The 24,338-nt window shown below is 40.5% G+C and overlaps 1 protein-coding gene across 8 annotated transcripts in view; it reads right to left on the bottom strand.

The window, feature by feature from the left end:
* Positions 1 to 24,338, bottom strand: part of ANK2 (ankyrin 2) — a 322,074-nt gene that overhangs the window by 196,836 nt on the left and 100,900 nt on the right. For 3 of the 8 annotated variants that reach the window (XM_079990151.1, XM_079990165.1, XM_079990153.1), the window contains exon 1: positions 6,515 to 6,704. The exons of 2 other annotated variants lie outside the window; for them this stretch is intronic. In XM_079990151.1, the coding sequence (XP_079846277.1) occupies positions 6,515 to 6,598 (84 nt within the window). In that variant the 5' untranslated portion in view covers positions 6,599 to 6,704. Of the gene's footprint in view, positions 1 to 6,514; positions 6,710 to 24,338 lie in introns of those variants that run through there. 3 more of the 8 variants (XM_079990168.1, XM_079990170.1, XM_079990161.1) reach the window with 3 other exon arrangements.

The raw sequence follows: 24,338 nt of genomic DNA, 5'->3' as shown, positions 1-24,338 counted from the left end.
AACACTTGGTCACTGTTCTATTTTCACTTAAACAAAATACTCCTCTCAGAGGCAAAAGGCAGATGATCTGAGGAGATAGTTTTCTCTCCTTTCATGCACATGACACACCCTGAACCAATCTGGCTAGCTAGAACCAGCAGGTGGAACAATATGTTATGTACAAAGAAAGTCACATCTTGTAGCACCTTCAGTGTAACTATTTTAGATTGTGGCATTAATAAATATTTTATTGCACCACGGCTGTTTATCCCAGTAGGTATATTAACCATTGTAATAACTATAATAACTATTTTAGTCAGTATATAGGTAACAAAACTCTGGGATACCTCTGCCTTGTGAAAATGTATTCCTGTAATGCACAATAGCATATATGCACTGCTGTGGCATTTTTAGGTACAATAGCCGTTCTTATATCTGCAGGACTGCATGCAACATAATATCAAAGGGATGGGATTTTGGTTGTAGCAAGAGGGGAAACTAGAAGCACCAAAGTATCAAACCTGTTTTGATAGTACACATTGTAATACTGTACAATATACTGACTGAATATATTGACCCAACTGAATGGCCCAATTGAGCTATTTCATGCCTTTCCCGAAATTATACAACTGTGAGCACATTGGCAAGCCTTTAGGACCTGAGAGACCCTAATTCTTCAAAGACCCAGGTGTAACTTTTAAAAAGCCAGTAATTACTACCTACACTGTAGATCAACCTATTTGAAACATGAAATGAGTGGCTAAGTTTATTGTACCAGCCTATCAGTTTTTAAAGTGTTCAGTCAGGGCCAACCAACTCGAAGGCCATTGGTGGGTCACATCCTATGTTAATTCTCTCCTGGTGGGCTTGCTCAGTGGCACTGTTCCTCTAGTGATCACTGGGTGGCCGTCATTTCAGTTGCTCACAATGCCTCAGATAAAGCCTTGCTCTGAGGCATTGCTGGAAATTAAAAATAGCAACCACCTGGCCCTCCGCTGCTGAGCACCAGAAAATAAAATGTAAAAGCTGATCAATGCCATGAGTTGATGGCAGAACTGAGTTCTTCACATTATGTTATCAAAACACAACAATAAGGGGCTTTAACACTCAAACTTTTTGCCTTTGTACCCTTTGCAAACAGTATCATTTTGTAACTAATCTCAATTAGCAAATGTGGACCTCCCAACTCCCGAGAACTTGCGTACTAGGAATCCCTTGAAAATGTGTGGTTCACCTATTTGGACTATGTGGTCATGGACCTCCTTTCCCCAGCCAACGTACTCATCTCTCCTGACCTCTGCCTATTCTCTTTCCTATGGCTTAAAGATGAAAAAAGAAACTCAATCTCCCAATACCCTGTTGTATGCTATACTACCCTGAACCCAGAAACTTCATAAGATGGAAGACCAGGCAAAAGCCAATGCACAATTTGGCTTAAGTGTCCTTTAAATGTTTGTGTACTTAAACCTGAACCCCTAATGAAATGCTGTTATACTTTCCTTCATTTTCCTCCTTTGCATAACTCTTGCAGAATGAAGATTTAATAATGCAAGGCTTGTGATTCTATTTCATTGTATTTGCTTATTAAGATTTATAGCAAGCCCTTTCATATGCTGCTCTTTATTATTCTACCGCTTCTCCTTCACCCAGGAGGATATGGTCCCGCTTAAAGCTTGCATTGTGTTTAGATTGGTGGAAATGATATACATTGGCCACCCCCCTTGAACTAACCCTTGGAGACGGGGTTGTCTGGTGAAGTAAATGAGGTCCAGAAAGCTAGTCAAGCAAAGCATAGTGTTAACAGCTACTGCCTGATTTGAAGAAACCTAGTGTTGTGGAAAAAAATATTTGAGGGAAGCTGTCCAGAGGGCAATTAAAACCAAAAGTAACATAACAATGCTACTCAATTCAGAAGTTAGACCAATAGTGGAAGTTTAGTACTCACTTTATAAACAAACTGGTCAATTGGCAAAACACTAATTCAAGGCAACTTGCTAAAATGGTGCATAAGCAATTATTTATTTTAAAAAAATACACCAGTGTGCTCTAAAAAAAACAAAAAAACAACAACCACACAAACTGTTCCTGGAAACATTAATGCTGTACTTAAATTTAGCCAACAAAACAAAGCATTCAAATTTTGGGACCCAACCCTAACAAGTGACAGGGGAGTGGAAGCAGGGGTGGCCAAGATAATTACAAACAATTAAATCCAGCCCAAATTATTTTTTGAGAGAGCCCACATCCTTAGGCATATTAATACAATACAAACATGACTTGATAAATTAAAAAAAAATTAAGAGTAGGTCAATATTATTCCCATATAAACACTTGGATTCTGGAATGCCATTTTGTGGTTAATGTAGCAATAGCACATGTTAGCCTCTAGGGATAGTGTGATAAGTAGGTCTAACCCCAGGAAAGGAGACTGTGTAACTTATTTTTATCATAGGAAATAGAACTGCAACATTGGATTTGCTTTTTTTTTTTTTTACAAAATGTAGCTACTCCATTTGTTCATTATACAATAAATATTTTATGGTTCTTTAATAATACTAGGAGAAGAGAATGTTGTGTAGATGCATTCCTGGAAACTCTATTAATATTTTCCAGACGTTAAGGAAACTATGGAATTTCCAAACACTTTAATAGAAAGAAGAGTTATTTTTTATGGCACTTGATGTACTCAGCATTTCAGCTTGCAGCCAAGGATTTGAGCACACATTTTCCTTTACAATGTATATTGTTTCTTTGCAAAAGCATAAAAGTTCTACATAACATATACAAGGGGCCGCCAATGCAGCTCCCAGAGGTTCCTGCTGCATCCATCAGTGCCTCCTATGGTGCCCACTAAAGGTCACAGGTAAGTGTCCCCTCAAAACTCCACAACGCATAAGGGAGTATTTGTTCTTCCTCCTCAGTTCCTGACTCAGTCTCTTCCATATTGAACATGCCTGCACTGGGTGCCAGGACAGGAACCCCAGCCCCCAATCTGTTCTGAAAGGTGCGTAGAATTTTGATCTGTGAGCATGGCAGTGGCTGTTATGGGTGCCTTTTTCTTTTGATGGGTTGGCTGGTGGCTGAGACATGGGCTGATATGATTTAAGGCAGCTTCATAGGTTCCTATGAGAAGCTACTCAAACCAAGGGAACTGATTCCATTGGCAATTCCTTCTGATTATACATTTTTAGATCAAGATGCCAGGAATTTTTATTGCTATGCCTACGAAGACATCAACGCACCTAGAAATTTATTGCCAAAATTTCCTTCATTTTGTGTTCTTTGCATTCTTGAGAGAAGCGTCACCTCCAGGCTCAAGGTCCTTTCTATCAAACTTAGGCTGGGGCTACTGTTAATGGTAATTTTAAGAGATCTGATACAAAAGCAAGGAGTTGTTTTGTCAGCGTATTTGGATACAACTTTAATTACTCCTCTGGGAATTCATTTTGATGACAAAAGAACGGAATATATTAGAACAGGCAAGTTAAGCTGAGTTTAAACTGAGAAATAGATCCATATATGTCAACAATGAAGTTGTAAGCTTAGAATTAATAATGAAAATGAAAAGATCACTTAATCATTACAGTTCTTTAACACTACCTTGTCTGTTTAAGGACCATCGTAATCTAACTGCAGCTGTCCTTAAAACCTGTGTTATAGGAACATGGAATCCTGCCTTATACTAGGACTATCTGGTCCATCTAGCTCAACAGTGTCTGCCCTTACTGGCAAAAGGTCTCTGGGATTTTAGGCAAGAGACACTCCCAGAGATTGGGAGTTGAACCTGAGACCCTCTGCATGCAAAGCAGCAGTTCCACAAGAATCTGCCCTACTCGTGATCTTCTCTGGTTCCTAATCATATGGGGAGCCTCCTCCATGAGTAGAAAAGGCACTCTGCTACAGAAATCCCATCAGCATTCAGGAAAGCCAGCACTAGGTGTATGGTGACAGGCTAAAGGTGAGCCCCAGAAGACTTTTTCTACTTGGCTATCATCATTCTTATTTGGCTTTCTTAGCCAGAAATTCCCAGGGCGAGTTACATCAATTAAAAACACAAGATTAAAATCAGTACAAACAATTTACATTCTGAAGAATAGAGCTGGTCCTAAAAATACATAGGCAGTATGCAATTAAGTTTTACTCAGAGTAGACACATTCTGAGTAAAACTTAGTTGTGGATCACTCTATGTATCTCAGGTGTCAAAGGCCAGGGTAATGGGCATCTTCAGCATATGGCAGACTCTATACAATGGAAGTGTCAGACATGCCTCTGTGAGAACGGAATGCTATAGCTTAGGAGCTGCCATAGACAATGCCCTGTCTCCCAGAGGTGCCAGTTTAGGAGGGCGAAGGCAGGTGGCAATGTCACATGTCTGATGTCCTGGCATCTTGCACACAACACCAGGATGTCGAGAGGAGCCTAGGGCAGAGCTGAACATGGCAGCCGTGTGGCTTCAATGGCCAGTGGCTCCTCCTCCACCTCCCCTTGGTGCCACCACCAGCAGGAGACTGCTTTGACCTGTGGAGGGGAAGGAGCCAGACACTGGAGCCAAGCCACAGTCAGCTCTTTGACTCACTTCTGTGCCTTCTGAACATGGAGGAGGGGGTGCTGGCCCTCAGCCTGAAAGTATAGGAGGGGTCCAAAAGGGCATGGTCCCCAAGAGCTGGCACCCCTGCCCTCCCATATGCCACCAGCCCCTCCAAACTTTGGAGGAAGATGGAAATACTAAGAAGGCTCCCTCTGTCAATCTTAACTCCCAAGAGGGTCTATAGGGAAGGAGGTGATCTTTCAGATTTTGGGGTCTGAAGGGGACTTAAGAAGAGTAGGAAATTGGTTTCCATACAGACTGGATCATTTTTGTTCAAGTACAGATTTATATGCATTATACATGTATGGCTCTTTAATTTGGGACAAACAAAGGTAAATAGCTCTTCCCTTTTGCCTAGCTTTGAAACCCAACCTAAATCAAACATTACACACTAAGGCAATCCGCAGAAAAGTGGAGTCACCATGTTTTAACTTTTTATCAAAATTCTTCCATTAACTGGATCAGGACATATCCTCACAGTGCAATCCTATACATTTCTTCAGAACTAATTCCTATTAAGTTCAATGGAGTTTACTCACTGGGTGCAGGATTTCAGCCTAAATTTATTAAAACATATACACACTACCAAAGAAAGATAATTCTCCATACTTCAAATACCTTTGGCAGATCTGCTTTCTTTCATCTCTGTTGTATGGAACACATATTATCAAGTTTCTAAAAATACAGAGGCTTATCTTTTGGAAAGCTATATTACAGCATCATGTAAATTCTACTCAAGTTTACAACAGATGACTGCAAGATGCATCGCTGAACATTTGCTGCATTTTCCCCCTTGGGCTACACAGCTTCTTACAAAGCATAGCAGCTCTTTCATTGCTGTATCCCCAAGGATACCTAAGGACTAAGATATTTTTCACAGGAGCTACTCTTGTAGTAAGGTATTAAAAAGTGAGAGAAAGAGAACAACAGACAGCATGATAATATTTCCATAGAAGTAATTTTTTCAATGGGGGGGGGGTTGCACGTGCATGTTTGCTCCCTTTTTTTAAATGAAACTGGTTTCAAAATAATTTGTTTTGAGGGAAACTACTTCCAAGTGGGAAGATTAATTTTAAGACCTGGGGGTTCAACTCCTATGCATTCTTTCCTTGGAAAAGTGGGACTTACTTCTGAGTAAAAATGCATAGGGTTGCAGCTCAGAAAACCTTTAGAAAGCCTGGCCAAAAAGCTGGGTGTGGCTGTGTATTTTATGTTGCCCTCCATCGCTTTCACATTAGCAGCAGGGTATTGCAAGTATCTGGTTGCTACAGGCATCTGGGAAAAGGAAACTCAGGGTTGTTGTTGTTGGTTTTTGTAGTTTCACACCTTTCATTTGAATGAAAGAGAGAAATCTCAACTAAAGGTAGTTAAAGGATATAAATCCCAATTCACACATCCACAAGAAATAAAGTCAGTGCTATGTCCACCTACACTATTCCTCTTGCCACAATCAAACAGTTTAATCTTTTTTTAAAGGAGGAATAGCATGCAATGAAACCAATACAGCAAGGCATAACAAAGTCAATAGTAATTCAACAAAACAGGCAGCTGTGTGCTTTTTAAAAGAGCCCTTCAGTCACTGTCCATTCAGATTAACATTAGGTTTGTCTACCATTTCAAGACACTCCGAAAAAGAATAACCAAAGCATTTCCATATCGCCAAATTAGCTAGATATCAGCAGTGGATAACACATTCCTGCTACAACCTTCACACCCTAGACATGTAGCTTCTACATACCACAATGCCTTAGTGACTAAGACACTACTACTTCTTAATGTTTTCAGAATATCAAGCAAACAGTAACAGGCAATATGGTCTTCCACAGAGTAAACACAGAAAAGGTGATCCATACACCTTCATTCTTAAGACTTCAGAGGACTACTACTGTCTTACTGCTCCACACGCACAACACATATACACATATTGCTATGTCCGTTTACATTACCTTCTTGGGTCTTTTCTTCCTTTGATTACTTCCATTATACTTCTCTCCACCATCACTCTTCTGAGCTGCTTCCTCATTCATCATTTTGAATAGTCTTCAATGCAAAGAGCGTTGCCATTAAACCCTCTCAAACACACAGAGCATTAGCAAATGTGTCACTTGCTGGAGAGGAGGAGGGGTGTGTGAGCAGGGAGGGGGAGGGTAGGACGGAGGAAAGAAGACGCAGGCACAGAGAGGGTGAGCGCGATGATGTTGCTATGGCAGCAGCTACCACAACTGTTTATCTGACTGCATTGTTAAATCTGATTTAACCAATTATCACAGAATCTTGGCTCTTTAACTGTAGAAAAACCCTTAAGCAGAATGCACAGAATCCGGAATAGAATTTAGGAAACAAGTACAATGACCTAGTTAGTATAAACACACACACACACACACACACACACACACACTACGTTTTTTAGGATCCACCCTATACTTTTGACTGTAGATTGTTTTAACTGATGTTATTCTTGCATTTTTGTATTGATGTAGCATACCCTGTGACCCGAGAGTGAAGGATGGGTGGGAAATTTATTTTTTATTAATTATTGTTATTACTATTATTATAGATGCTCAGATAGCTATACCTGCTACACACACACACACACACACACACACACACACACTATCTGTATTATCTGCTCAGGAGTGCCTTCTTACAAATCTGTGAAATGTTAATTACCCTAGGTCACTGTACCAACTTCTGTAATTCCTGAAAGATATAATACATAAGGATTTGCTTTGTCTTTGTCCCATTTACTGACTGGTAAAAATCTTAGGCAATTTCCCCCAGTGTCACTGTGAAATACAGATTTTACTAAAATCAGTACAAAATGTGGATAATTATTTTGCTTTGGGCTTCCAAGTTCTTTAGAAAGCAGACATTTCACAATTATAAGCTCTTCCCTTCCTCAAAGGAAAACAAATGACTATGGAAAACAGACCTTCCATTTTTCTCTGATTATTACTAGTTTATTGTTCTCATTGGAAAGTTTAATTAAAGCATGCACTGCACACGATAAACAAAACAAGATGAGTGATTCCCTAAATGCTGCAATCTGACCCAATGCATATAGAAAAACCAGGACTGAAAAGTCCCCTTCTGATACTGAGTATTTACTATTTGTTTTTGTCTAGTGTGGTTGACAATATCGCCTTTGGAAAAACCAATGACAATTCATAAAAGGACTAAAGTTTAAAAATCATATTATGACAAACATTAAATGTACAGAGTAATATTCGTACATATGGAAACTCACTGAAGTACATCACACTAATTAGCTTTAACTGCTGTTTCTTGTTTTACAAAAGCCAATGCATTAATCTTCATCAACAGCTTTATTTCTACGATACCATAAAGCAGCAAAGTCGAGAAAAATAGAAAACCAGACATTTAATGGCTGAGCTACACCTATGGGACTACAAGAATGGTCAACTCTGCAGCCTTATTCAGCCCAGGTAACCTAAAATAAAACTGCAAGATGTTGTATGACTCAATTATCTCTCATTTGTCTTCAGCTGCTAGTCTGCCTGAGATTATAACAGTCAGCAGATGGCTCTGAGGCCCCAAGTGGGAAAGATTTGGTGGTCCCAGTGTTTGTTAAGGCAAAAGGAATTTTAAAAGAATATCACTACAATTAATTTGCCGATTTCAGTTTGTGGACCGCTGTCCATGTCTCTGAGTGCAAAGCATTTCCTGGCAAATTGCTGTACAAGCTGTCACACTTCATGCATGGGAGGCCCTTGGAAACCACAGGGTACGGAGATCAAGCTGTTAACTTGCTAATGGCACAATTCTCCATTGCTTTTACTCATCAGACTCCTATCATCTTCTAGTAATATGTCAGGACACAGCACAACTACAGAATGGGAGATCAATGCAGTTTCATCAAGTGAAACAAAGCAAAAGCTCTTGTCGCAGTTAATTTTCATCACTTGATTTTTAATTCATTTGATTTTTTTCTTCTTTTGTGCATGTAAATATTTCCATTTCTTTCTCTCCCTCCCTCATTCTCTCTCTCTCTCTCTCTCTCTCTCTCTCTCACACACACACACACACACACACACACACACAGTTTCCCAGTGCTTTTATTCTAGAAAAAGAGGTGTCAGAACCAGTGCTTTTTTCTAGGGGGACACAGGGGTACACATACCCCTAAATATTTTGTGAATCTAAGTTAGGCCTCATTAAGGGGCAGTATTTCAATATGAGTAGGAAAATGAGAATACCCCTAAACATTTTTTTAAAGAAAAAAAGCACTGGTCAGAACTCACTATGAATGCCTCCCTTGTTCTCTTTTGATGGCAATGGTACCCACCTGAGAGGTGCCAGAACTGAGTTCCCCCGGGGGGGGGGGGAGAAAGCCCTGCTGTTCCCCAAATTGTTTGACTTTGCTTCAAGACTTGGAACTTTGATTCAAGACTTAGAACATAAAAACAGCTGTGCTATATCAGGTCAAAGGCCCATCCTAGTTGCCCAACCAGATGCCTATGGGAAACATGCAAGCAGGACCTGAGTGTCGCAGCACTTTTCCCTCTTGTAATTCCCAGAAAATGATATTTAGAGGCACAGTGCATCCAACCATCGGGGATAGGAAAGAGCCATCATGGCTAGTAGCCATTATTGATAGCTTTCTCCTCCATGAATTTGGTCTAGTTCTTATTTAAAGCAACCAAAGTCGGGGGCAATTCACTTGAGGTGAATTAAAATTTTCAGGAATCTATATTTTTATTCAAACTTTGTTCATTAAAGCTCCACACTACAGGATTGAAGTAGATCACATCAAAAACAGCTGCCATGATAGAATGCTGCACATGCAGTCAAATGCAGAAGCAACTGTTTTATTGATTTTGCTTCAAGGACACACTTATCTCTATTTTCATCTATGCTTGTGATTCACAATCCAGCACAGGATTAAGATGATGTTTATATATCACATAAACCAAAGACAAACCCGAGGAACTTACGATCCAGAACAATTAAATTAAACAAATTAAATCAGCAAATGTGACACCTTAATGAAAGGCACACCTGTCCAATACTGGATTATAAATAGTAAAATTATTTCCATCTCTCATTGAGGCTGCAATCATAAACTCCCTTACCTGGGAGTAAACCTCATTGCACCCAGTGGGGCTTACTTTCCAAGTAGACACATACAGGATTACACTATTAGTTCTGCATCTTTTCTCCAAAATAACAATATTTCTTACTAATCGATACCATTATTTGAAGCAATACTGTACAGATGGTGTTGGTGGAGATGTGTTACACAAATGAACTATTTATATGCCTATTAATCAGTTTATGCTTGAATAATGTATTTTTCAACTAGCCTGCCTGGCCTGCCTTTAGGTTAAATTGATTTGCTTAGTCATCAATATGAACTATCCACTGATTCTGACTTTGTAATTAAATAGGGCACACAACCACGTGGAAAATATTGCATGACTATTTCATCTACCAAGTGAGGCTTTATGCAAATTTGGCTTATTTCATATTTTATTGAAATGTCATTTCTTAAACTTTAGAAGGAACATTATGAAAATATCAGACTTCTGGTCACTGCTCCATTGAACCCAGACTACAATAGTTTTGTGTTCTGTTCTTTTAGGTGTCAGACTGCTGCTGTGATAGATGCTATCATGAAAATAGCAGACTCTTATGAATAAATGTAAATTTCACATCCTCAAAATTCACATAACTACAGTTTTGTTAATCACTTTGCACTGGATATTGGAAAGAATTCTCATCATATTAACTAATTCTTTTCCAGCTAATGAATTGTCTAGAATTATGGTCATCTGGGACTTCCATGAACTTCTCTTACTAAGAGAGTTCTGCTGGTTGCTTTGAACCAAACCCTGAGGCTGCAGCTGCCCAGGGCTGATAAGAAAACAACAATTGAATAGTGCAAATCATGGAATGCCAGAGACTAACTTCATTTTATCAGCAAATTAATCAAATAATCAGGCTGGGAGGAGAGTAAGCAGGATAAGACACTTATTTTTAATTGCATCTTCAAGAAAATGGTGATTTAGATTATTTTGCTCCCAAAGGGGAGAAGCCCAATGTAAGACTATAAGGATCTAGGAAATCAGTACTTCTACAAGCTATTATGTAAGAATCCCAGGAGCAATGCCCATGCTTTCAACAAGTACATTACAGGAAGAGTCAGTAATTGAGACACAGATAGGTAGGCAGGAATAAAAACTAATGCACAGTACACTACACACTGCTCTTGTTGAAGTTCCTTTAAAGTAGAAGCTCTGTGAAAAGAAAGCTTGAGGAACAGTGAATCAAAAGTCAGACCTGGTCTTTTCAAACCCGCTGGATTTCCTTATAATGTAAGGAGGAGTCCTGTGCTTTTCACCATAGTCAACAATATACTTTCAGGAATTCCAAAATCTGGGCATGCAGACAACCATCCATCTCCACTGTTACTCTCCAGCAACTGTCCTTCAACAGGGACCTTCTATATGGCTATCATGACGAGTAGGGAAAGACAGACTCCACTAATGTTTTTAAAGTCATCTAAGTTATTAGCCATTGGCAGTGAAGTCCATGCATTAATTCTGTTGTGTGAAGAAATATCGTTCACTCACCTTTTCTGACAATTTAAACTCCATACTGGGTGATGGAAGACATCAGCAATTATGTTCTTTGCGATATTACTATTACTATTATTATTATTAGAAGTAGTAGTAGTACTACTACTATTGTTAAATTTGTATACCCCCTATACCTGCAGGTCTCGAGGAGATTCACAGGATAAAAGCACACCATAAAAACACGAAATACACAATAAAAATAAAGACAAAAATAACCCAATAACCCTCCCCCAACACATTTTAAAAGGGTATTGGATGTAAATCAGCAAAAGACCCGGTTAAAAAGGGATGTTTTTGCCCTGTGCCTAGAGGTGTATAATGAAGGTACCAGGCAAATCTCCCTGGGGAGAGTATTCCACACATTCTGGATCAGCAACTAAACATAGTAAGTTTGACCAAAGGCCTAACTATCCGACCACAGTATTTCCCATAGTGGTCAATGTGATAATGGCTACTAGTCAGGGTGTTTATACAATACATCGAAATCAGAAGCAGCATATCTCTGAAACCAGTCTCTGAAGCACAAAAACAGGAATGAGTTAAATATGCTCATGCTCATGTCCAGCTTCTGATTGGTCACTATGGGAAATAGGATGCTGGACAAGATAGGCCTTTTGTCTACAGATTGCTATAATGTTACAGAATGTATTCCCTACTGATATATGATGTATGAGAGGCCCCATCTGTAATGGCATTCTGCCGGCTTTTGAAGATGCATCTGTTCACAAAGGCTTTCCCTTGATCTTTCTGTCTAAATACCCTGTTTCAATTGCTGTATTTTGAATGATTTTATTGTGCAGTTTAATTGTGGATATTTATATTTTAATCTTTGTGTGACTGGCTTTAATATGTTGTAAATTACTTGGAAGTCTATTTTGATATTAAACAGTATGTAAATAAAAGCAACATATGTACTCAGACCTCCAAAGCGTCAAGCTGGACCTCCCTTCCAGTGTACAGATATTTGGTTACTGGCTTGATGATTCATAAACTGTTTATTATAATGAGATTACATTTTAAATCAGTACATATTGCTAATTTACATCTATTACTAGCAATTCAAATGGAACAAAAGCACATCATATATGCTATGAAATGAAGATAAATCAAATGCTAAGCCAAATTCTAACTGAAATTTCAAGGCGCATTTAAGTTTAAGATTTCACATAACCCTCCACTTAAGCATATTTCACCAACTGAAAAATATGTACATCTCTGTAGGAATGCCTCAAGATGGGGGAGCGGGGAACAGAGAAGAGAAGAGGGAAGTTTTGCTAGATAATGAAGGTGCTGTGGATCACAACCTGGGGCCCTCTGCCTGCAAAGTGTGGGCTCTACATTGGACCCCCATAGGCAAAAGGATATAACACACACACACACATTGCACTTACAATCCTGAATTCACCTCTTCTCAATGACCCTCTCCCCTTATTCTTGAACCACTTATATCTCCCAATGCTGACTCTTTGGATGTCACCAGTCAACCTTATTTTCAAGCCACATTTTTTTTCCATGTCAGCAGACACCGGACTTTTAAGCAGGCCTTTTATTAAATAAAAATGCAGAAGTACAGCCAGTTTCAATTTCTATGGGCTTTCAGATCACAACCTGTTGCTAGAGAAAAGTTGGGCAGACTAAGAGTATTTCTGCAGAAACAATGAGATGGCATTTGCAGCTTCCAGAGAACGGGGAGTCTTTATGCTTTTGCAATGTTAGCACCATGGATAACATTTCCTTATTGTTATTTATGAAAACCAAAATTGGTATAATAACCTGACTTTGCAGTCTCAAAATTGTTTTCCCCACTCTGCTAAATATTTTTGTAATCTGAGAGGTGATTATGCCATGCCCCCCCTTTATGAATGACTGCACTCACCTGTTTCTCCTATACTATTTATTTACAGGGGAAATTTATATCCTGCTCTTCCGTCAAAAAGCACTTCTTAGTGCAGTGTACAAAAATGTAAATACAATAATTTGTATTTCAAAAGGGGGAGAATACAACTGTAAAACAGCAGAACTGTCAGACAGTATTGATACAAAATTAAAATTAAAAACCTGGAAGCTTCAAGTTCTAAAATACCCAGGCCAATACTTGGGTGGCAGGGCGTGTCTTCAAATGTCCTTGAAAAGGATCAGACTTGGAGCCAGGCAAGACACCCTATGGACAGCATTCCAAAACTTGTAGCAGCACAACTGAAAAGGCCCTATCTTCAAACACCATCCTCTGCCTCTGAAGGCAGGAATAACTTGAAGAAGGGCTCTGAGGATGATCTTAATAGATGGCTTGTACAGAAGCAGATAGACCTTAGTTACCTGAGACTTAAAACACTTAGGATTTCAAAGTCTGAAGCCAGAACTTTAAAATGCAGTACTAATCAAAAATATAAAACAGCAAGCATACCCTTCAACGTTTTTACCTTAGAATCCAGGACATGGCCTTACACCCATGTAAGTCATGTGACCTGTGCAAGATCACAGAGCTTCAAAATGTTTATTTTTGAGGTCATGATCCCACACATTTTGCCCCAGAACACAACTTTTGGGGCTCCGTGATCACACGTTTTTGGGTGCCTATAGCACAATGGTGCCCATTGATATTATCAAAACAGTTGACAGGTAAGACGGCACATGAATGACAAATATTTTCAACAGCTGGCTGCTTAATTATGGAACATTTTTCTTCACTACATGTTGGGAAAATATGTGAAATATGGTGACTAGAATTGTCAGTAGAGCTAATTTTAGCCTGACCTGATTTTGTGATTTTACTTTTTTAGGATCCACGTATGTTTCCCCATTTCCTCATGCTGTACTTTAATGCTAGGAATGAAATAGATGAAATTGTAGCTGGTTCATGATGACCCAAGTACACAAGTACTCCCATAGGTCTTTAAGTAAGATTTCTCTTCTCCAATGATGAGCTGAGAAGGAAGGAAAAGCCAGTTCCCATGCCCAACATTCACAGGGGAGATGAAACTCACCCACTGCTCCTCAGCTGACACTGAACAATGTTGCTGTTAAACCTCCACTACCCAAATGGGAATGAAAAATAGGCCCAGCCCACCTCCCCACCAATCAGTACAGATCTGCTGAAAAGCACAGAAGGCATGACCCTCATGCCCATTACGCCACAACGGAGACAAAAGCTGCACACACGAGAGAAGGTTAACATTCAGAATATCAATTTAGTACAAGGTGAGACTGAAATTCAGAGGCAATGCTGTGAAGTAGCTGAAAGATATAAAGCAATATAAGATTCTCTGTGGGTCTGATATGTGGAACCAGGAGCACCTGCTGTTTGCCTCTACTTATGTCCTACTTGTATAGTTGTAAATAAAGCAACTATTATTAAAAGTAAACAAAACTGTAAGTCTCAGGAAGGGGTTTTGCTTCAGGGGAGTGTTGGGGGCCAGGTGAAGAGTTCTGGCAGACTAGAGTTTTCCCAGGCCAGTCACAGTAGAAGGAGCCAGCATTGATCAGTCATGAGGTGCCAAAGACCTTGTTGTAACCTTCTATACCAAAGTAAAATGCAACTCTTCCATTATTTTGCCCAGTTCTGTGGCGAGGTTGTTTTTGTTTTTGTTTGAACCTATAATTTTTTTAAAGAGCTGTTAACTTGATAACTTATTAACTTGAGTTTTATCTGGGTTGGTTTTTTTAAGGTTTGTGTTACTTTCAGTCTGCTTCTAATAATGTTTGCTAGCAGCCTTGAGAACTAGGTGGGAGATTATTTTTCAAAATAAATAAAATGTGTTCTTATTGTTTGGGTTTTGCTGCATTTTGTATTTCTGTTACAAGCCACTTCATTTTCAATCGGGAAAACAGAGTATGGATATTAAGTAAACTAAAAATTGGTGTTTTTTCCAGTTTGCATCAGTCACTGAGTAGTCCCTTTCCAATCTAAATAAATCAGAGATTGATTTGAACAAAGGGATGTATACTTCACAATAAATACATAACACATGCATAGGTAAGGGGTAAAAAAGTATATATATCAGCAGTATAACGACCTCTTATATCTGGTACAGGATCAGGCAATTGCATTATTTGCTTTAAATGTTTTTGGGCAAACGGTCAGGACCCTCAATACCCCTATCAAATTTTTGAAGGAGCTTTTGTAAAAGGATTTGGATATTATATAATAAGAAGCTGTTTGTAGCATTAACCAACCAAAGACAATTGAATGGCAATGAAAGATCGTGCATAAACTCACAACATAAGCTGCCTCTCCTCTGCTGTATCATAAAATGCCATGTGGCAGTCATAACACAAACAGGAGAGACAAATGAATGAGGAAGGCGAGGCCCCAGCAGAGATCAAGAGTTCCAACAAGGATCATAGAATTGTAGGACTGTAGTGTTGGAAACGACCCTGAGGGTCAAGAAATAACACTTTCTGCTCTGGCAGCCTTTTCCTTTAATTGCAGGTGAATGGCAGGGTAGTTATGAAAACTCAATAGTAAGGGAAAAGAGACGTGGAGGGGGAGAGGAAGTCTTCTCATTTTTATCACTTCTTCAATGGAAAACAGTTTTTAAGGTTCATCCCTGGTTCAAGTTAAGCCCTGAAACCACTGTGGAATGCTGAGTGCACACTGTGAAGAGCTGGAATTGAGCACATTGTTTAGTCTTTCAAAATTGAGGAAGAAAATCAGCACAGGGTTTCTTTCTGAAGCATTTGAAAATGCTAATAGGTACCATATTTTTCGCTCTATAAGACGCACCAGACCACAAGACGCACCTAGTTTTTGGAGGAGGAAAACAAGAAAAAAAATATTCTGAATCTCAGAAGCCAGAACAGCAAGAGGGATCGCTGTGCAGTGAAAGCAGCAATCCCTCTTGCTGTTCTGGCTTCTGGGATAGCTGTGCAGCCTGCATTCGCTCCATAAGACGCAGACACCTTTTCCCTTACTTTTTAGAAGGGGAAAAAGTGAGTCTTATAGAGCAAAAAATGCAGTATTTTAGCACTAATCTGAAGAATTGAACATGCAATTTGAAGCATAACATGAGACCCAAATATGAAACAAAGACCACAGCATGGTCAGAAAGATTTCCAGTTGTGAAGCAGATCCATACTGCACCAAAGCTGTGCTAACTTCACCAAGTGGTTGCTATGCCTGCAGACAGTACACATGACTCCTTCCAATAGCTCAGGTTGTTTTTTCATAGCTGATCATAAGATTCAGAGCAATAGGATTCTTTGATTATAGCAGGCCCACATCTAATAATGCCAATTTTATGCATCACTGCAATTCTACATTCCTTCTCATGTGCAAAGGGGTGAGAATCAGTTCAAATAACAGTAAATATACATGACAAGATCATCCCCTCCCAGCTTATCTCCTACTCAGTAAGCCTAAAGCAAACCCCACATTCACTGATGCAACAGCCTGAAACATCCTCCTGTCCATGTTCTGCCCTGCACAAAGTTATTTGCCACACCTCAGCCTAAGGGAACATGGAGGAAGAAAAGAAGAGTCAGCCCTGTCCTGGACCATCATATTTAGTTTTTAATCTTAATAACTAAGGGCCAAGGGAACACAGGGAAGCAACAGGATTTCAGGAATTAATTTGAAGCAATTACTCTCACTGTATCTTTGTCTTGGAACTTGATTTCAAAACGAGGGCTGAGTACTGGATTATATTTATCAGGTTCATATTCTGCCCTGCAGCCCCAATGACAGTCCCTCAAGCTGCAGCAGAGGAATAGTGGAGAAGCAGAGTCACTCCCTCAGCTCTGCTGGGAAACCACCTCCATGGGCTTCTCCTTCCACGTGCTGCCACTTGACCATGGCCATTGCATCAGTCTGCTGCAAAGAGGGAGGAAGCAAGATCAGTTTATTGACTCTGTTGAGAGATTAGATGACTTTGGCTCTTCTTCTTCAACTGTCACCTGGTAGCAACCATTTCATCAGGCTCTTTCTATTTAAATTCTAGTAGTTATTTATAAATGTGCATTTATGCATTTGAATCAGCATGTTCAAATTATATGCATGTCGGTGCTCTGATGTCGGTGCTCTTCGCTGATGTGAAGGAAGCAGATATTCAGCCATTTTGTGTTGGGGGTTTTGGCTGTAAAACCTGGGTTGTAAAATGGTTGCTGGCTGCTTGGCTTTTGTGTAAAGGATGGTAAAAAGTTATTAAGAAGGTTAAAAGTATAATAGGAAGTTTTACTCAGGAAGCTGTTCAAAGGTGGGTCAAAAGTTTAAGAGGAGTGTTTTGCTCCAGAGGTTTTGCACAGGAGAGTCAAGAGGTTCATCCGAGGACTCTGACATCAATTAAGGAGAAATACTTACTAAGACTATATTCCTCCTGCTTGGCTCAAGGTTGAGAATATAAGTCTGAAAATATAAGTCAAGCTAGAAAATAGGCTTATTAGAAGGTTGTGGAATCAGATAGTTGAAGGGCTAGAATTCAGCTACGAGAAAGAAAAGAGACTGAAATACTTTTAAGAAAGATGGAACACTGGAAAACTTTAGAGACCATAGCTGGGAAGAGTAGGAGGAAGGAGCCAGGAAAGGATCATGACATGACCCAAAAGCTGAACTGGGGAATTCAGATTGGTAAGTATTTACTTGGTTTGCAAAACAATATAGAATAGGTATTGCTGGGTGAATTTACCTGTGGTTCTTTGGCTTTGTTTCTAATTTGCTGTACCTACTCACACTGCAAAATTAGCCTCCCCTCCCATACACCGTTTTCTCAAAAACTGTTTAAGTTGTTGCCCTACTAAAGTCCAGAAAGTTAAAGGGGTTTTGGGCAATAACAGAAGTAAAATCAACAACAAAGAAAGTGACTAAGCTCAGCACTTTTTGCACCTCTCTCTTACAAATGAGTGATTGCTGTTCTCCATTTTGTTCTGAACCCCTCAGTTGTTCCCAGACATGCACTTTGGGAGGAGTGAATTACCAAGAGGCTCTCCCAACCGACAACTAATGCTGACAACTAAAATATAATGATTCACATCAGTCCACGTACACCAACATAACAAGCCTAGAGACAACTCTTCAAAGTCAGTAAGCTTCCCCCCCCCAAAAAAAATGCTCACCAAATAGCTCTTAGAAATACTGTTTCTGTGGCAACATTCCTTCTGTAAGTGTCCCTAAAATATTAGCCGACCCAAATGAGGGTGAGCAAACAGATGGTGGCTGCTGCTGCTCCTCACCACCATGGTTGCCAGAAAAGAGATCAAGAAGGCAAGTGAGAGAGAGTGGCAGCAATGCTATCTCCCACACTGGGAGTGATGTTCGATGGAGAACTCCTGTTCTCTGTAATGACAACTGCTTAGGAGTGGAGGCAGCGACTTCTCCTGAATCTTGGTGATGCAGTGGACTGGCAGGTGCTGCGCATATGGTGCCTGAGCCACAAGTCATGAAAAGAGTTGCTGCTGGCTGGCCACTCCCACAACAGAGGGAAGGAGGGGGAACTGCACTAAGGAAAAGCAGCAATAGCAGAAGAGTACTCCAGCTGGCCATGGGACCTTTGCTGGGCTGTAGGCCCTAACAAGTAGCTAACAATGCTTGGTGTTGACACCTGCTTAAAAGTAATTCCTAAATGTGTCCGTAAGTAACTATGTGAAATGGAAAGAAAATCACTCAATCAATACTAAATAAGACCTGACTGGATGGAGGAGAGGCTCTTCTTTTCTCAGAAAAGCATCCCTAAAAAATTAGGAACTGTTTCTAAAACTGGGGAAGATATCCCCATTGGCTGAGAAAAGCTGAAAGCCTACTGCTGGTTTAGTATAGACAATAACAGCAAAAGGAAAGAATGATATGTTCTCGGACACTGTAGGACATTCTGAATGCTCTCTTCACTTACAAAAGCTTCTTTTATTAGGAAGTGGGGGGGAAAAGCCTTTTATTCTCGAGACTTTGATGGAATTACAGCAGGGCAAGGGCACGGAGAAAACAAGCATTTGCTACCCTGGTCAAATGGCCATGAACTTAGAGTTCCTAGAAGTGTTTTATCTACATCCACTCATTACTACATGGTGTTATGGAAACTTCTAATAAGGGCTCACTGGATAAAAAGAAAGAAAAGAAAAGGTCCTTCTGTTAGAAGTTATTTGGGATTCCTCCTCATGTGGGTTTCTACTAGTTGTCTGGCACCAAGGTATGCGCTGTAAAGCGCAGAGTAAAATGCACATTTTATTTGTGCATGTATAAGGTTGGCTCTGAAAACACAGTAAGCTCTACAAACCATTTAATTTCAATATAGTTCCAACAGAAGTTTCCTCCATTTGACCTATGATTAACTCTCAAACTATGTCCCAAAGCCCCACATGCACCCTATGACTGTGGAACAGCAACGCCTGTCATGAAAAAGGGAAACTGTGCCTTTACAGGACAACAGTGGAGAAGCCGCACAGACAATGCTCCCCTTTACTAGATTGCAACCTCTGGACATATAAGAAAGAGGCTCCATCCACACCAATTAAGGTTCAGCTGGGGAGAGACTCTTTGCAGGAACACTTTGATATGCCCCCATGGTGAAACTGCTGTTAAGAATCTGCCAGAATTATTTTTGATGTTGACATAAAGGACTGCTTAAAGGTAAAGGTAAAGGGACGCCTGACCATTAGGTCCAGTAGTGACCGACTCTGGGGTTGCAGCGCTCATCTCGCTTTACTAGCCGAGGGAGCCAGCGTACAGCTTCCGTGTCATGTGGCCAGCATGACTAAGCCACTTCTGGCAAACCAGAGCAGCGCACAGAAACGCCGTTTACCTTCCCGCCAGAGCGGTACCTATTTATCTACTTGCACTTTGACCTGCTTTCGAACTGCTAGGTTGGCAGGAGCAGGGACTGAGCAATGGGAGCTCACCCCGTCGCGGGGATTCGAACCGCCAACCTTCTGATCGGCAAGTCCTAGGCTCTGTGGTTTAACCCACAGTGCCACCCGTGGCCCAAAGTACTGCTTATAATGGGGCAAATGAGAGTGTTATCTGTTGCAGAAAAACAACAACAACAATGAAAACTAACAAGCTTATTGTGAAATAAGCTTTCATGGATCAGAACGCACCTCATCAGTTGTGCAAGGAGAGTGGGCATGTCCACACCAGAGAAAAATATGGATTTGAACCCGTCTGCCCACTAATTTAGGGGCATCCACATGACGTCCTCTCAGGGCTATGCCACACATTTTCCCCTTTAAATGTGTGCTTTCTCAATTCCTGTAAAATCTGGAAAGGAAAAGTAATCTGCCTTGCTCTGCATGCTTGCCCCCATTTGCATTCAGACGGCACTCTCTTTTGGGGGTCAGTTTCTTCTGGCAGCAAGTTGCTGCATGGATTTTTTGTCCTAAACATCTGATTTGCACAAAATTGTACATGGCTGCACATACCTCCTATATTTCTTTCTGTTGCTGCAGAGTAATGCACTGTGGCAGCTGCTTCCCTGATGGAAGCTCCGTCCTCTTTGTGCAGGAGGATAAAGGGAAATTGTGACCCTCAGAGCTCAACCAGAAGCTTCCCAACCCTCTCTTTTAAGGGTGGTGGAAGCAGAAATGGGGGGTGACCAGTTAAATCCTAGCCAAGTAAGTTCAAACATTAACGTTGCAGGGGAAGAAGGGAGGGGAGAGGGAGGTGCTTATCGCAAAACACTAGCAAATCAATATGGATCTGAAGGAAGCCAATTTCAACCTATCTACAAAGCCCAAAGCATCCATGTAAGGAGAATAAAATGGTGGATTCACACCTGATTTTGAGTAAAAAGTAGCTGAGCTCATATACTCCGACTACAAAGAGAAAGAGGAGAAACAGTTTACAAATGGTCAAGTAATGTAAAAAACCAACAATAGCTGTGTCACACAGTACATAGTGCAGAAGAGGGTAATATAGAAGCTAAAGCATATGAATAAGCTCCAATCCACATAGTGGTGAATCTATCCTGGTTAGCAGCCACAGCCAGATCAATAGTGTAAACAGATACTTGCTCATCTTCTTACACAATACATGCTATCAGCTGCCAACAGTACCCTTCTGCCATTTACATAGGCCAAACAGGTCAATAACCATGCAAGAAGGCTAATGGACACAAATCTGAAATTGAAATGGTTTGGTTAATAAATCAGTGGAAGATAATTTCATCCTCTCAGAAAATCTAAATCACCAAACACTAAAAAGTTTCAATGTGAAATTCCAATGCAAAGGCACCAAACTGAAATTTGATGCAACTTTGACATTGTGGAATGTGGTTGCCATCGATTCTGGAGATTTGATGCAATTAACCCTCTTTAGGTGTTTGCTTGCATCTATTGATCTTGCTATGCTGAGTTATCACCAGCTTGCCACTTTGAAGCCTCTTTGTGGTTGCTCCATGCCCCTCCCTCACTGCCCCCACCAAGTGGCTCATCCTGAGTCTTTTAATCCAAATGTTTCACATAAAGCACTACACAACTTTTAGAATACATCTGAAGGAAGCCCTGTATTGGGAAGTTTTTAATGTTTGACAATTTATTGTGTTTTCATATGTGTTGGAAGCTGTCCAGAGTGGCTGGGGAAACCCAGTCAGGTGGGCGGGGTGTAAACATTGTTGTTGTTGTTAGCAAGTCCAGAAGATAAACATTATTGTGTAGGTTTTATTTCAATGAATACATGACTTGCAGTGTTTTCCACTAAACCTCTTATACTGAACCTCTCTCCTTCTCTGCACTAAACTCCCTCTGCATGTAATATACAATATAATACAATATAATCCTCCCAAAAAGCAAAAGCATAGCAGCACATTTTGACCACAACTTGAGAGTCATGGATGCCTCCCTCTTCAGCCTCTCTCTTGCCAAGGCACATCCTGACACGATATACGACACTCACCCCACTAACTAACACATACCAAATTCTCTCTTACAAAAATCATACAATACCTCCTACTCACCCAATATCACATCTCATTTTACCACCACCCACACCTCAAACACATCCATCAATACACACAAACACAGCATCATCCAATCACTGCGACACCTCCGTCTCAATCACCAATCATTCCTTCCACTCCACAAAAAAAGTACTGCAACTATACCAGGAGACAATGAAACCATTCACTGACATTACAGACACACACACACACACACACACACACACACATATTGTTACCCATCAATCATCCAAAAATACTGTTCCCAATAGCAGTCTAGCTCCCACCCAGGTTGCTATATCTCACAAAACACTCACTCAAAGATGGGTGGAGCTAAATATAATCCTTCTCTGGTACTTCTTTTTTTCACCATGGTAATCCCTTGGTACTCCTTCCTCAGGCATTTCAATCCACACAAACGTTCCCCACACACACAAATACATGCTTTCTGTTCCAAGGCCATAGAGGTTAGGTTATTTATTTATGTGTAATTTTTCTATAACTGAAGATGTTGCTAGTCTTTAGAGTTAAAGTGCTGCCTTAGGCTGAAGAGTGCTGGTCTTCCCTGTTTGACAGAAGGCAGAATGATTCATAAAAGTTCAGAAGCAATGCAGAGGGGGGAAATATCAGAGTGACAGTGTGTGTTTCACATCAGACTTTTGACGGATAGCTTCAGCATGTCACTCAAATCAGTTTCATGGAAGGAGCAAATGCAGAACAAAGGTTTTTAACCAAGGAAGGTTGGCAGAGAAATGGTGACAGACAAATCAGTGGCGGTTACAGGACAGAAGAGTCTAAGATGGATGAGAGGGGACAGGTAAAATGAAGCTAAGGTTACTCAGGAAAGTCTTTACTAAGGAGAAAATGGGTCTTTAAAAATGACTGTAGAAGGAGGAAGTGGCTGGATGTGAGGGAAGAAGGCTCATGAGTTGCGAGGTGAAGATAAATGAGATGGCTAAGATTGTAAAAGGCCTCTGAGATGATGAGACAATGGATGAAATATATTCCTCAATTCACACACACCTGCAGGAGTATAATACCTGCTTTGTTAAGATATGATTCTCTGCTGCTCAAGAGTGTGAGTACAAAAGAACAGGCCCCACGAGCAGGTCCAATTGCGAAGGCGTTTCACACATGTCTTTTGCCAGGAGTAAGGGAAACAATCTAGTGGGAAAGACATGCTTCTCCAGTGTTCACATGCATACCACAGTGCCTGGGATCACACTAATGCTCATGTGAGAAAGGTCAAGATCGTGGCCAATTTGTGAAGATACAGGGATGACATATACTCCTTGCTTTGAACATGCATTACTGCATTCAGGCATTACACTACTGAATCCAAAGAAGTCAGATGTTGCCTCCCAAAAAAATAAGTTGCTGCCACATATGAATTAGTACATTTATCCTTCCCTAGTGACACTTATTTGCCCCCAGTGCTGGGAGGGAAAGGAGGGGAGGATGGGCAGAGGAAATGGCAAAGCTCAAAGTCTTTATTAGTTAGCCAAGGGCTAACTTTCATTTGTACAAAGAAAAACAAATAAGAGAAAGCATGATAAAACAAAGCATAACATCCAACTTTCCGTACTGCAACAATACAAACATGGAGCCATCATGGTGGTTCAGGCAGAGTCAGCTTGCAAACAGCAGTACCTATGTCATTGGTCAGCCTGGTGCTGGTTGTCTGGGAGACATGTGCAACACCGAATAAGTGTCCAGAGTTTTAGAGTGGTAATGGTGTGCATCTGGAGAGAAATGGGATTTGGTTGAGTGAGGTCTCATTTAGAGCTGCTGTAGCTTCTACTGGTTTGGCATTGGAGTTGGGCAAGCAAAGGTTCCTATCTTTTTGGTGTCTGGGCACTGGGCAAAGGTCACAGCTGGGGGATAAAGAGGTGAGCTCCCTGCAACCTCCTATGGGTTTGGAGGCACAGGGCAGTCCAACATGCCACCAGGTTTCTGACTACAGGCAGTATGAGCATCTCGTGTCTTCTAGTGTCCTAAGTCTCTCTTCCTCACGTGGATTGATTACCCAACAAATGTTTTGGCCTCAATTCTAGTCATCAGCAGTCAGGTTGATGCTGTTCCATGACCACTTGTTTTACATCAAATATGAAAGAAGCGGTAGCTACTAAAGACATGGCATGCTTGTGCTCTGTTGTGTGTGTTCTTTCTCCCATTTCCTGCCTCCTTTCTTGGTTGCTGGCACAATTAGTACACATTATCAAGCGTTGCTGAATGTTGTTTTTTAAAAACACACACACACAAAAACTGGTACAAATGCACTTCAGCTGGCTGCATTAAACATTCTGATCTTGGCA

Source organism: Podarcis cretensis (assembly GCF_951804945.1).
Source record: "Podarcis cretensis genome assembly, chromosome: 9".
In the NCBI taxonomy this organism is placed as follows: domain Eukaryota; kingdom Metazoa; phylum Chordata; class Lepidosauria; order Squamata; family Lacertidae; genus Podarcis; species Podarcis cretensis.
Note: the sequence above shows the minus strand (reverse complement) of the source record. Positions and strands in the feature narration are given on the sequence as shown.